At 56.1% G+C, this 14220-nt stretch overlaps 2 protein-coding genes across 9 annotated transcripts in view; one reads left to right on the top strand and one right to left on the bottom strand.

Moving 5' to 3' along the window:
• PPFIA3 (PPFI scaffold protein A3) overlaps nucleotides 1-10763 on the top strand; it is a 22522-nt gene extending 11759 nt beyond the window's left edge. For 6 of the 8 annotated variants that reach the window (XM_087421384.1, XM_087421382.1, XM_087421383.1 and 3 more), the window contains 13 exons: nucleotides 1125-1347; nucleotides 1999-2162; nucleotides 2281-2408; nucleotides 3125-3218; nucleotides 3542-3623; nucleotides 4371-4571; nucleotides 5875-5937; nucleotides 7209-7384; nucleotides 7786-7883; nucleotides 8108-8283; nucleotides 8371-8439; nucleotides 9240-9311; nucleotides 9397-10763. In XM_087421384.1, coding sequence (XP_087277510.1) covers nucleotides 1125-1347; nucleotides 1999-2162; nucleotides 2281-2408; nucleotides 3125-3218; nucleotides 3542-3623; nucleotides 4371-4571; nucleotides 5875-5937; nucleotides 7209-7384; nucleotides 7786-7883; nucleotides 8108-8283; nucleotides 8371-8439; nucleotides 9240-9311; nucleotides 9397-10326 — 2476 coding nt within the window. In that variant the 3' untranslated portion in view covers nucleotides 10327-10763. Of the gene's footprint in view, nucleotides 1-1124; nucleotides 1348-1998; nucleotides 2163-2280; nucleotides 2409-3124; nucleotides 3219-3541; nucleotides 3624-4370; nucleotides 4572-5874; nucleotides 5938-6100; nucleotides 6128-7208; nucleotides 7385-7785; nucleotides 7884-8107; nucleotides 8284-8370; nucleotides 8440-8664; nucleotides 8837-9239; nucleotides 9312-9396 lie in introns of all 8 variants that reach the window. The other 2 variants (XM_014795180.2, XM_014795181.2) reach the window with 2 other exon arrangements.
• HRC (histidine rich calcium binding protein) lies at nucleotides 10351-14220 on the bottom strand. The gene is made up of 6 exons (XM_004440261.3): nucleotides 12237-14220; nucleotides 12091-12161; nucleotides 11473-11541; nucleotides 11180-11234; nucleotides 10669-10705; nucleotides 10351-10488 (listed from the first exon to the last, which is right to left on the bottom strand). The coding sequence occupies exons 1-6, from the start codon at nucleotides 14032-14034 to the stop codon at nucleotides 10452-10454; spliced, it is 2067 nt and encodes a 688-aa protein (XP_004440318.2). The 5' UTR covers nucleotides 14035-14220; the 3' UTR covers nucleotides 10351-10451.

Genomic DNA, 14220 nt, shown 5'->3' with positions numbered 1-14220 from the left:
CACTCCCTCCAGCATCCAGGAATCCCCCAGGACATACCCAGAAGTCTCCTATGTTCTAACTCGCTATTTATATCCCCCCAGCCAGTACTCACAATTTCCCAATACACCTAAGACTGCATCCGCAAATACCAAAATTCTCAAAACAACATATCAGAAATCCTCCAGTACACCATGGATTTCACGGCTTCACACAACCAGTATCCAGAGTCTCCCAGTACCCTAAGAATCTCAACACAGCACAAGATACTCAACCCAAAATCCAAGGGTCTCACCCTAACACGTCAAGAACCTCAACTCTAGGGGCCAGCCCCGTGGTGTAGCAGTTAAGTGCGTGCACTCCGGCGCGCACTGAGGCACCGCTTGTCAGGCCATGCTGTGGTGGCATCCTATATAAAGTGGAGGAAGATAGGTACAGATGTTAGCCCAGGGCTGGTCTTCCTCAGCAAAAAGAGGAGGATTGGCATGGATGTTAGCTCAGGGCCAATCTTCCTCACAAAAAACAACAACAACAACAAAGAACCTCAACTCTAGATTCCAAGAATCTTCAGTTTATTAAGAATCTCCCACACCATAAATTCTACCCTGATTCCCGAGCAATTGCCCTATTTAGCAGTTCTCTAATAACACACTCTCCATGGGCCCCAGCAATTATGCCAACATGACCACCACCTTCGATTCAAACTCGCTCTGACTCGAGGCATCGACTGTCACATACCAAATGACTTCATGACCTTCCCAGATCCTAGGTTGACCTCAGAGTCCCCGATCTCAGCCTGATCTTATTACGACCTTGCTCTTGCTATCCTCCTTGGAACTTGACCTCTTGCCCATAGTAATCCCTTTATGATTTTCCAGAATCCCTTTGTTATCATCAGAGTTTCCCTGATGCAGACCCTGATCATCCTCCCTAACCCCTCCATGACCTCTTAACCCTATTATGACCCCTTACTCCCCTTGAACCTGTGATGCCATCATGAATCTGCCAAGACCCTCCAACTTCCTTATGCCTTCCCCAGAATTCTTTTCGCTCCACCAAGCCTTCCTGGCCCATTGGCATCCCTAGACTCCCTCTCCCATTGTCTGCCTCAGACCTCTCACCCAGTCTCCCCCCTTTCCCTCCTCAGGCTAATCCAAGAGGAGAAGGAGACAACAGAACAAAGGGCAGAGGAGCTGGAGAGCCGGGTGTCTGGCTCTGGCCTGGACTCGCTGGGCCGCTACCGAAGTAGCTGCTCACTGCCCCCCTCCCTAACCACCTCTACCCTTGCCAGCCCCTCCCCTCCCAGCTCTGGCCACTCAACACCCCGCCTGGCACCCCCTAGCCCTGCCCGTGAGGGCACCGACAAAGCTGTGAGTGTTCTGAAGTCTCCTCAGCTTGGTGGGGTGGCAGGGAGGTCAGAAACAGGGCTCCCTAACAAACAGCAACAATAACCCCTCACACCAGTGGTTTTCAAAAGCAACCTTAGCTTGCCCTAAAAGTTCCCATTCAAAGGGCAAAGGGTAGATTGAGCCACTGGATTCCTGAACCCTAATTTGTACTTTAGTCAGATCTGGTCTACTTTTACCTGTTTTATGCAATAAGTTTTTGCATAGGATTTTTTTTTAATGTTTCGGTGACTAAACATATATTTGAGAACTATCGTTAGATCCTCAGAATTGACCTCTAGGGAGGCATAAGAGATATTAGCTCTATTATATTTCCTTAAACTCAGCTTTCCTGCTTCCAGAACCTGTGACTCATTAGCTTTCCTTGAGGCTGTGCAGATCCCACTCCTGACACCAGAAGCTAAGATACTATAAATATGGGCTTGTCAAGCTCCAGGTTGAATGCACTCATTGCCTTATGTTTCTGCAACTAACCCCCACTTGTTCTAGGCTACCTTCAGAAATGGTACCCCAAACCAGGGGCATCCCAGACACCCCCGAGTAGACATCCCAACTAATGAGTCCCCAACACGACCCCTCCAACTCAACCCAGCATCTCTGCCTCTCTGTCCCCAGAATCATGTCCCCAAGGAGGAAGCTGGGGCCCCACGAGGGGAAGGGCCAGCCATCCCTGGAGACACCCCACCTCCCACTCCCCGCTCTGCTCGCCTTGAGAGAATGACCCAGGCCTTGGCACTGCAGGCGGCATCCTTGGAAGATGGGGGCCCCTCACGGGGAAGGTCAGCAGGGACAAGGGATGGGGCTTGCTTGGGAGGATAAGATGAGAGTGGATAAAGACTTGGGCTGAGAAGAGGCATCCCACATGGGGTATGCCCTCACTCTGTCCTGCTCACCTAGTGAGGGCACCCCAGATTCCCTGCACAAAGCCCCTAAGAAGAAGAGCATCAAGTCATCCATAGGCCGTCTCTTTGGCAAGAAGGAGAAGGGGCGGATGGGACCACCAGGCCGGGATAGCTCTTCTCTGGGTTAGTACCCTGATTCCAACCTTCTTTTCCTTCCCTCCCTCCCTCCCTTCCCTCCTTCCTTCCTTCTTCTTCTTTATATATTCACTTGACATTCATTCATATCTTCATTCATTTGGTAATTCATTTAGAATGTGGAAGGGAGAGGACTTGGCAGAGGGACAAGGAAAGGGCCTTCTGAGGCCTGCCCCAGTGACTGCGGGGGTGGTAAATGAATTTGTTATTTAATTTATTTATTTTTAAATAGAGACAGAGGGAGGAACATCCTAAAGGCAGAGCATCTGGTATGCTGGAACCTGCTTGTACTGGCTTGCGAGAGCCAATCATAAATTTTCAGGAATTTGTGAGCTGCTTGACATCACATCGGTGACTTGAAATTGGCATGGTGGGATAATTTACACCATGGAAATTGGCAAATGCTGCAAATCAGGGAATATCCCCTCCCTCCCCAGGGAGCCAGCTGTTAAACATTTACCAGCACACCACTGCCACCTTGACAAAGCCAGCCCAGTGAATCCAGCCCTATTTTGGGGATGTCTCCAATTTACTGCCTGGGAGGTGACATTGGTCCCTGTCTGGCTTTATCACTCCCCTTATGTGGCCTCATTTATACTCCCTTGGGGCCTCTGCTTTCCTGGCATCCTTCTCACCCCCCTCAGCATGAAAGATTCTGCCTCCCCCATGAGACTTTCCAAATTTTGGTTCCTCCTTGCCTCCAGCTGGAACACCCTCAGACGAGACATTGGCCACTGACCCTCTGGGGTTAGCCAAGCTGACAGGCCCAGGAGACAAGGACCGAAGGAACAAGAGGAAGTGAGTGTGTGTTTGTGGGTGGGGAGGTTGGTGGTCCTAAGTGAGAAGAAAATGCTGGGAGGGGGATGTCTAAGATCCTGAACTTGCTTGGCTGGGAACTTGGGAACTCCTAGAGTTTTTCCTTCTTTTTTCTCTTCTCTGTTAATGAGGGAGAGGGGGAGGATTTACAGAGATTGACGTGCATTTTTTTTTTAACCTTCTGCCATGTTTTCTACATTCATAAAAAGTGCTTTGCAGGGGGTGGGGGTTATGGTGAAGGGAGCCATCCAGAAGGGCTGGGGGTTTCTACCCCGAGAGCTCCTGCCCTGGCCTCCTCTCTCTAGGCATGAACTTCTGGAGGAAGCCTGCCGCCAGGGCCTGCCCTTTGCTGCCTGGGATGGGCCCACCGTGGTCTCCTGGCTGGAGGTACTGGGGCCCAGGAACGCCCTGACCCTTGATCCCACCTCTGTGACAGCCCCACCATTAGGAGCTGGCCTGGTCCCCCCAGCGCCATCCCCCTACCCCAGAGCTGGGAGCGGGGGAGGGGGATGAGGCCCTGAGAGGGGTCAGGCTTCCTGTTGATCTTCCTGTTGTTGTTTCTCCTTCTCCCTCCGCCCCTGTCCCTCTGGCCATGCCCACCTTGGCCCTGTTCTCCTGTTGTCTCTCTCTGTGTCTCCCCATGTCTCTCTCTCTCTGTGGGATTCTCTATCTCTGTTTTTCTGCCTCTCTCCTCATCTCTGTGTTCTTGTCATTCCCCATATTTCTGCCTCTGTCTCTGCGTCTTCCCATGTCTCTCTCCCAATGTCCTTTGCTCCTTTCTCTCCCCACGCCTGTCTTGTCTCTGTGTGTCTCTCCTCATCTCTGTCTCTCCCCATTCCTCCCTTTCCCCTTTGACTCTGGCATTACCCTTCTCTGTCTCTCCTCATTTCTCTCCCTCTGAGTCTCATGTCTCTTTGCCTCACCCTATCTGTTTCTTCTCTTTCTCATGTCTTTCTGTTTCTCCCCCACTTGCCTTTTCCCATCTCTCTGTCTCCCTCGCTCCCTCTCTTTCCTTCTCCCTCCCATCTCTCTTTCCTTCTCCCTCCCATCTCTCCTGTTTCTCCTGATATCGTCTCTTTCTCTCTTCTGTCTCTGTCTCTGTCCTTCCTCCCTCCCTCCCTCCCTCTGGTGCAGCTGTGGGTAGGCATGCCTGCGTGGTATGTGGCCGCCTGCCGGGCCAACGTCAAGAGTGGCGCCATCATGGCCAACTTGTCAGACACAGAGATCCAGCGCGAGATCGGCATCAGCAACCCACTGCACCGGCTCAAGCTGCGCCTCGCCATCCAGGAGATGGTCTCGCTCACCTCGCCCTCGGCTCCCGCCTCCTCCCGCACGGTGAGTGTCCAGAGGCCAATCTCAGCCCTTGCTGCCTCGGGGCCCTGTCTCTTGTCCTCAGACTAGCCAATCCTGGGCCCGCGCACTCCAGCTCTGTCGCATACACCCTGCTCTTCATTGTCTCTCACACTGTCTCCGAGGGGAGGAGTCTCCCTGCCTCCCCTCTATCCCCAACCCTCAGTTTGTGTTCTACACTGCAGCCAGAGGGACCCCCTGCCTGGGAGAAAGTCAAATTCGTATGGTCCCCTACAAGGCCTTTGATGAGGGGCCCCTGCCCCTCCTTCCCTGACTCTACCCCTTGGCACTTACTGCTCCCTTTCCTTGCAGCACCCCACCCCTTGTTTTCCCCCAGCCTGGCTCCTTTTCATCCTTGAGGTCTCAGCTCAGATGTCACCACCTCCAAGAGGCCTCGCTAACTCAACAGCTAAACTAGTCACCCGCCCCATCACCCCAGGATATTAACACCTAATTTTTCCCCATAGCATTTACTGCCTTCTAATATTTTATCCTTTCATTCCATACAGAAAATTATGTGTACCTATGCCTAATTCAGCAATTAACTCCTTGCCATACTTGGTATTTACATATACGTGTGTGTGTGTGTGTGTGTGTGTGTGTTTGAAGCACTTGAATGTAATTTGTGGACATCATAATAGGTTACCTGAAAAATTACTTCAGTGTGCAACTTCTAAAAATAAGGACATTCTCCTATGTAGCCACCATGCCCTTATCACACCTAAGAATATTGACATTATTGTTAATTTCATCTACTGTTCATTCTATGTTCAAATTTCCCCGTGTGTATCCCAGACCCTACAACTGTGCCTGGCACTCAGGAGGAGCTACATGTGTTTGAATCACTGTGTGAATTATTAACTCGTGGGCTTGTTGGGAGCAGGTGCTCAATTAACGTGAATACACGTCCCCCTCTCCCCAAACATTTGCCCCACTGCTGTATCTGCCACCTCATTCTGCACCCTCACTCTGTACCTGTGTGAGGTTGCAGAGGTGACACAATTTGCACAGGGTCACACAACAAAATACCCAGCAAAGTCCCCACTCAAACCTGAATTGGTCCAACGCCAAAGCCCATGTTCTTTTGCCTGGTACACAGCAGGTGCTCAATAATTGATCATTCCTTGTCTTTGTCACCTCCTGGGCCAGAGCAGTGACTGGCCTTTCAGAGCCAGAAAGCAGAATGTATATAAATGTACATGGCCTGGGCCTCCAGGAGCAGGATTCTCTCCCCCTCCTCTATCCGGAAGCCCTCTCTCAACCTTCCATAACACTGCCCACCCCTCAGTCCACAGGAAACGTGTGGATGACACATGAGGAGATGGAGTCACTTACGGCCACGACCAAGCCTGTGAGTGCCCCCTGCCGGCGGTCTTGGGGGTGGTACTAACTCTCCCTGGGGAGTGGCGGGGGGCGAGTCTGTGGCTGTCTGTCCGTCTGTTCGTCCCTCCCGCCCTCCTCCACCTGCCCCTTAACCCCACCCCTTCTCTCCCCTCTTCCCACTAACGGGTCAGGAGACCAAGGAGATCAGCTGGGAGCAGGTAGGGGGCGCGGGGCGGGACGTGGGCGCATGAACAGGCTGTGCACGCTGCATGGACGCCCCTCCTTCTCCGAGCCCCGCCCCTACCCTCGCTGGAGCATTCCATCGTCACCGCGGGGGGGCGCTGCGTGGAGCTCGGCTCTGGACTGTCTCACTGTGGCTTGGTGGGGGTGGTGTAGAAGCCCGGACTGTTCCATTGTTAGCGTGGCGCACGGGCCATTCCATTATCGAGGGTTGGGGGGGCTCCAGGGACTGTTCCATTGCTATAACCAGCGAGACGCTGAGCACCCGTTCTCCCTCTGGTTGAGGGAGAAGTGGGACTGTTCCAGTGTACGGGGCGAAGGGGAAAGCATTTGGGGAGGACTGACTGCATGTCAGGCTGAGAAGTTGGGGAGGAGGAGCTACACTGTGTTCTCAAGAAGGGGGAGGCATGAACTCACTTGAGGTGAAGGAACTATGTTGGACTGGGGTCTTTGTTTCCAGTGAGGGGGAGGTATGGATTGTTTCCTTATGCTAATGGGAGTGAAGGACTTTGGGCTGATCCAGAATATTGTCCTGGGCGAGATACAGCGTTAGACCAGTATTTTGGGGACAGTGCAAGAGTGATGGATCCATTATCCTTTGTTGGAGGGAGAGCTCCATTGGAAGAACCCATTGTCCTGACTTGAGGAAGTACAGGTGTTGTACTCATCCGTTGTTCTGAGTTGGGACAGTGCTAGACTAGTGCTTCTCAAACTTTAATGGGCAGTTCAGATCAGCTGAGGATCTTGTGAGAATGCAGATTTTGATTCAGTAGCCTGGGGTGGGGTCTGAGATTCTGCAATTCCAGCAAGTTCACAGGTGATGGAGATGCTGTGGGTCCAAGGACCACTCTTTGACTAGATAAGAGTCTATCCTGTCATTATGAAGGGGTAGAAGACAACTTTGGACTGGTCCATTGTCCTGAACAGAGATGGGCCATTGGCCTGCCATAGAATGGAAAAAGAACAACCTTGGATTGGGGGGTTGGACTGTATCCTTTCATATATACAGGGGAAGGGGTCAGAGGGCCTGACCCCTCCTCCACCTGCCCATGGCCCCAGATCCTGGCATATGGCGACATGAACCATGAATGGGTGGGGAACGACTGGCTGCCCAGCCTGGGGCTGCCCCAATACCGAAGCTACTTCATGGAGTCGCTGGTGGATGCCCGCATGTTAGATCATCTTAACAAGAAGGAGCTCCGGGGCCAACTCAAGATGGTGGACAGCTTCCACAGGTGGGGGCTGCCTGGCCAATGGGGACAGTCCAAGGGGAAGCCCTACTCCTGCAGAGTTTCTGGCGATTGGGACTGGGGATGGGAAATTCCTTGGACTATCTTTGGCTCTTTAGCCTGGATCCTCAGGAAATCCTGACTGTTGTGTCTCTTCCACCAATAAGGTGGTCCACTAGGAAAAGTCCAAATACTGAGACAGCTTGGCTAGTTGGCCCCACACCCCTTCCAGGTTAGCCAGTAGGAACTGCCTGTTTCAAATACCCCAGCAATCAATAGACCTGACCCAATGGAACAACTCCTGGACATCTCCCAGAAGACCACAGCCAATGGGGAGGGCCCAATAGGAGTAGCAGTCACTGGGGTTGTGAAGGCTCATCTGTGACTCGATTTCCCCTGCTGCTCAGGGTGAGTCTGCATTATGGTATCATGTGCCTGAAGCGCCTCAACTATGACCGGAAGGACTTGGAGCGGAGGCGGGAAGAAAGTCAGACCCAGATCCGAGGTGAGCAGAAGAGGATAAGAATCCGGCTGGAGCCAGCTGGAGGGTTTGGGGATGGGCTGGAGGAGGGGTGGTTAGGGAAGGGGAGGGAAGCCAGGGAAGAGGAGCGTTACCGTAAACTAGGGGGTGGAGCCAGCATAGGGGGCGTGGTCAGGAAAGAGGAAATGGGGGTGGAAGTATGGGCTAAATTGGACGGGCCTAGCCCTGAGGGTCCCTTCCGTCCCCAGACGTGATGGTGTGGTCCAATGAGCGGGTCATGGGTTGGGTGTCCGGGCTGGGCCTGAAGGAATTCGCCACGAACCTCACGGAGAGCGGGGTGCACGGGGCGCTGCTCGCCCTGGACGAGACCTTCGACTACTCCGACCTGGCCTTGCTCCTGCAGATCCCCACGCAGAATGCGCAGGTGAGCTGCCGCTCGGCCCGGGCCATACTGGGCATCCCCACCTCCCAGACTGCATACTGCAACCCCTCTCCCATCTCTCCTCCCCAGGCCCGGCAGCTCCTGGAGAAGGAATTCAGCAACCTCATTTCCTTAGGCACAGACAGGCGGCTGGACGAGGTGGGCGCAGCAGCGGCTCTGGAGGCTCGGCTCCCAGCTGCCCTTCTAGGGTCAGAGCTGAAGGGATGGGGCTTGACTTTGCCAATATGTCGTGATTGGAGGCGGGGCCAGGAGAGAGGCGGGGTTAAAGAAGAGATGAAAGCCGGAAAGGGGTGGAGTCAAAGGGAGGGGCGGGGTCAGAATGGGGGCCTGGTCCCTCACCGGCTGCCGGACCCCTATACCTAGGACAGCGCCAAGTCCTTCAGCCGCTCCCCATCCTGGCGGAAAATGTTTCGAGAGAAGGACCTCCGAGGCGTAACCCCTGACTCAGCTGAGATGTTGCCCCCTAACTTTCGTTCGGCCGCTGCAGGGGCCCTGGGTTCGCCAGGGCTCCCTCTCCGCAAGCTGCAGCCGGAAGGTGGGCGGCTCCCAAATGCAACAGCCCCTCCTCCCTCCCCCTTTCTCGGGATAGGACAAGGACCTACTCAACATTCCAGAAGCCTCCCTCTCCAGATTCCGAAGTGGCCTAGCCCTTTCTCCCCCACCCTTGACAAATGGACCACTCCAATGTGCCAGCTCCTACACCCCCTTTGCAGGGTGGGAAATGAGCTCGTCCAGTGCCACCTAGGGCACCTTGGATGAATTCAAGGCTGCGAGAAACGGAGGGAAACTGGCGTAGAGCCAGGCGATCGTTGTCGTCTCGGGAGGGGAAATCCGAGGGAGGACGCTTGGGGTTGAGGCTCGGATAAACCCTGGGGAGGATCTGGGCGGGGTGGGGTGTGTGATGCTCCAGGCTGAGCCGCTGCTCGCTTTCCCTCCAGGCCAGAGTTCTGGGAGTTCCCGGGCAGACGGCGTCTCCGTCCGGACCTATTCCTGCTAGTGTAGACCTCCAGGTGAGGACTGTCCTGGGTGATCTTGGGGGTTCGGGGCGGCACAATGGATCTTCACTGCTGCACGTACTGCCCGGCGTCCATACAGGTGACCTCACTCGGATGGAAGAAGCTTCCAGAGGCTGGGCTTTTCCCCCTCCCGCCCAGAGTACGGTCTGGCCAGGGAGAGCGGGCGGGGGCGCTAGCGCCGCGGACTGGACCATCTGCACAGACAAGCGGGGGGCACGCGTCCCCGCCTCACACATGGACTGGGCCTGGACCAAACCACATGAACTGGACTGAGAGGGGGAAAGAAGAGGGCGGGAAGAAATCCCGCTCCGAACTTCCGCCTCCCTTTTCTTTACTTTGTAATTTATTGATCAGTTTCCGATGGGAGATGGAGGCCCTTTCCCCGCGGGAAGGGGGCGGGGCTTCCCTCCCGGGCCGCATGCGGGGAGAGGCTGCCCCCTCTCCTGTCTCCTCCCCAGTCGCGGGGCCCAAGTCTTCCTTCTTCGTCCGAAAGGAGGGGAGGGGGGACTCGCTGCTACAAGCCTCGCCCCCTGTGCCGCTCAGCCCCGCCCCGCCGCGTCCCGTCGCCGGTGCCTGGGGTCAGCTGCGGGCGGGGCCCCCTCTCCATCCCCAGTGTCTCGTGTCCCCGGGGCCCCTCCGCCCCCCGTGCTGTGGCCGTGTCCGTGCCCCGGGGGTAGGGGGCGCAGAAGTGCGCTCCCCGTTCCCCTCCGGCTCCGGGGTTTGCATGGGAGAATCCTCTTTCCACGATGCCACTGGGCGACGTGGCGTGGGGGAAGGGAGGATGGTGGGGGAGCCCTCGCCCCCGACTCTTGGTCGGCCTCCCTGCCCCAGGCGTCACTCAGTGATCACGGGTAAAGAGAACTGTTTCAAAAAGCTCCCATGTGGACTGATTTATTTGTCAGGACCTTATGAAAGCAACCACCTCCAGGACCCGGGAGTCCAGGCTCCTCCTCCCTCAGACCCACGAGTTCAAGTCCCCAGTTCCGACCTGCGTTCCCCGGTGCCCTGAGAATCCAGACCCCACGCCTGACAGTAGGGTTTCGGGAAGCACGTTTATTCAGAGAAATAAATATGGCTCGTGGAAGGGGGTTGGAGGGCCAGAGAGGTACGTCTGCGCGCAGCCGCGCGGCCGGGTCAGGGTTCCGGAGTTGCCAGCATGTCCGCCAGGGTTCTGGAGAGGAGGACACAGAGGTTAGACAGCGTGTGTCCAAGGCTCACCCCAGGGCGCTTACAGATCATTAACTTGCCCATTTTACCGACGGGGAAAGGGAGTCCCAGGGTCCTCCAATAACTCATAGCGGGACAGCGCCACTCTAAACGGCCCTTAAACTTCCCCCCTCCACACACTTACTGGTACAGGGACGAGGAGAAATAGTCGACGTAGCTTCCTGTGGGAGAGAAGAGGCTTGAGGGATACTCCACGGGCGAAATTACGGGGCCGCTTTTCACTCATTCCGGGATCAGAACTAGCTCTGCCCCCCTTTTTCCTAATTGCTTCTCCAAACTGGATTCCTTCTATTGGGACTCCTTTGAAGGTCCCTCTCCTTCCTCCTTGCTCTGGGGGTCCCCATTCTCCAGTAGCCGAGGGCCTTCGAATTCTGCCTGCTTTGGCCCCGCCCACTAGGTTCTAGGCGCACCCCTCAAAACCCTCCACCTGCTCTAGCCTCCTAGGCTTCAGGATCCATCCCCAACCGTCCCTTCGTCCAGGCCCTGGCCCTCTGTGCTCGCCCCGCTCCACCCATAGACTTCCACCTCTGGCCATGCCTCCCCGCCTAGCCCCGCCCCACAACCTTCCGGGCCCACCCCTCCGATTGGCTCCTGCCCCGCCAGGGTTTGCTTCGCTGGGCCCCGCCCACGCTCACCTGGAGTGCAGACTGTTTCGCAGACCAGGGGGCAGAGGTAGCAGAATTGGCAGTGCTGGGGGCGGGGATGGGGAGAGAGTGAGAGCTGGGAGGTGGTTAGGGGCGGAGTCACGATGGAGGCGGGGGCTGTACAGGGGCCAGAGGTGGAGGTTAAGGTCAGAGGCAGGATCGGGTGTGGAGTCAAGGGCGCATCAGGTGTGAGGGCAGAGGCCTGGCTTTGGGGCGAGGGGTGCTCAGAGGGTCCTGGGCCATCCTGGGACCTGGTGGAGCCCGGCGTCCGGGGGAAGTCTCACCTGGCACTGGTCACAGTGCTCTCCCATGTTCTCCTCGTCGCAGTGACAGTTCTCACATTCAGTGCATCGCTGGGGACCGGAGGAGCCTGGTTAGATGGAAACCCTAATCCCGTTTGGAAGCCTCCTCCCAGCCGTCCGCCCCGCCCCCTGGACATTTCCTCAACTCCTCACCCTTATCCCTCCAACACTGAGTTCAGGATCTTCCCCCAAACCCGCTTTCCTCCCCTCTCATTTCCCCATTGCAGGGTGACCCCATGTCCCCCGTCCCTCTGGGCTGGACCTGCGGGTACTCTCTTCACCCGCTCTCTCCCTATTCTCCCCACAGCCTGTCAGTCCCCAGTCCTGTCCCACATGCCCCCCAACTCTGCCATGGACCCTCCTCTCTGTCCCCACATCAGCAGGTGCAGCTCAGGCCTCACTCTCTTTCCTGGATCATTGCCCCAACCTCCTCCCTGGTTTTCTGGCCTCCAGTCTGTCCCCCACATGGCCCCAGAAGTGTCTTTGTTCACTCAGAACTGCCCCTGACCCTCCTTTGCTCAGAGCCCTCCTAAGGTACCCCAGAGCCCTGGGACAGATTCTAAGGACAGCTTGGTGGATGGATCTGGGCTGGGGACATACATTGCAGAAGGAACAGTAGCTACACAAGGACCCTGGCTGGTAGTTCCCGTACTCCTGGGCATCCTGTGGACCTGTGGGGACAGGAGGGCAACAGTGACTTAGGCTGACTCTCCTCCTCCCCGCCCCCACCTGGCCAGATCACTTACTAGTGTCCTCATCACTCTCCTCCTCACTGGAGGCACCTCCAGCCACCTCCTTCCTAGCCAGTGGGTTGGGGATGATGGTGAAGGGGAGCTTGTCTTCCTGCAGCCCCTCCTCTTCCTCGTCTTCCTCCTCCTGGTGCTCTTGGCTCAGTGGAGCCTGAACCTTAGCCCTCTCTTCCCTCCTCTCCACCTCTTCCTCCTCTTCCTCCTCCTCTTCCTCCTCTTCCTGGCTCAGGCTGAGCCCATGACCTTCCTCCTCATCTTCCTCATCTTCCTGCTCTAGGCTGCTGTGATAGGTGTCTTCTCCCAGCTCTGAACCGTCATCATCTTCCTCCTGGGAGCCATGGTCCTCTTCCCCCTCCTCCTCCTCTTCCTCCTCAGAATCTCTCTCCCTGAAATGGCTTCTATCCTTGACCCCCGTTTGTTCTGGGGGCTGGGGGCTAGTCTCCTCTTTGATGGACCCTCTGTGGCCAGTCCGTTCATCTCTGTGGCCTTGCTGCCTGTGGCTGGGAGCCTGGTGGCCAACCTTGGCAGAGATGTCCTCGTCTTCCTCCTTGGGGACTCCGTGGTGGTGATGGCTGGGGACTGCTGTTTTATATTCACCTGAGAAGTCCTCTTCCTCAGAGCTCTTGTGGCCTTGGGGTTGGTGGCTTGCAACATGGTGGCTGAACTTGACTGTGATGTCCTCCTCTTCCTCCTCCTCCTCATCTCCAAGGCCATGGTGGGTATGTCTGGGAACTTGGTGCCAGTGTTCAGTGGACTCATCCTCATCTTCCATGTCTCCATGGCCTCGGTGCCCGTGGCCGGGGACATGATGGTAGTGTTCATCTGAGGCATCTTCATCCTCCTCCTTCCCGTGGCCCTGATGCCTGTGGGCCTGGTGTTCATACTCAGTGGAGACATCATCATCATAATTATCATCCTCATCTTCTTCTTCCTCTTCTTTGTGGCCTCGGTGTCCGTGGCTGGGGACATGATGGTGATGTTCATCTGAGATCTCTTCATCCTCTTCCTTCCCGTGGCCTTGGTGCCTGTGGGCCGGGTGTCTGTACTCAGTAGAGACATCATCATCATCATCATCTTCTTCATACCCTCGGTGCCCCTGGCTGGGGACATGATGGTGGTGTTCACCTGAGACATCCTCATCCTCTTCCTTCCTGTGGCCTCCGTGTCTGTAGGCCTTGTGTCCATACTCAGTGGAGAGCCCCCCCTCTTCCTCATCTTCTTCATCATCCTCTTCTCCTCTGTGGCCTTGGTGTACATGCCTGACGATACGATGGTGATGCTCACTGGACACAACTTCATCCTCGTCCTCGTCTTGATGGCCGTGGCTCCCGTGGCTGGGGAAGTGGTGCCCATGCTTGGCTGAATCATCCACGTCTTCATCTCCATGGCCTCTGTGCCCGTGGGCCTGCCGAGCATGCTCTGTGAAGATCTCCTCCTCAGAGACATTCTCATCTCCGACCTCATGGCCTTGGTACCTGTGGCCCTGGGGTCGGTGACCGTATTCCCTGGAGACATATTCGTCTGCTTCTTTGTGGTCTCTGTGGCTCTGGAATTGATGCCCAGTCTCTGTGGAAACATCCTTGTTCTCATCTCCATGGCCCCTATGGCTGTGGATAGGATGGCCAAACTCACCAGACACGTCCTCTGGGGGCCCCGGGACTCCTGCATTGTTGTTCCAGTTGCTGGGGCCCGGCCCAGCCCCTCTCAGCTGCTGGGTCATGGCAGGGGGGAGGAGGAGGCTGGCCACGGCAGCCCAGAGGAGAAAAGTGTGCAGCCATGACCCACGGTGGCCCATGGGGACAGACAGCGAGCAGAGCTTCTCCCAGGGCTGGCTCCAGCTGCCGCTGTGGCTGTGTGGATGAATGTTGGGGTCCTTGTCCCTTTTGGGGGTCCTTCTCTTTCTTTCTCTCGTGGCTTTCGTTTGCTGGGTCTCTCCACCTCTGCCTGTCTGCCTTCCTCTGGCCCTCACCGCCAGGCTCCG

This window comes from Ceratotherium simum, chromosome 33 (genome assembly GCF_057802395.1).
Source record: "Ceratotherium simum simum isolate JZ-2026a chromosome 33, ASM5780239v1, whole genome shotgun sequence".
Lineage (NCBI taxonomy): Eukaryota > Metazoa > Chordata > Mammalia > Perissodactyla > Rhinocerotidae > Ceratotherium > Ceratotherium simum.
This window is presented reverse-complemented; position numbering and strand designations above follow the sequence as displayed.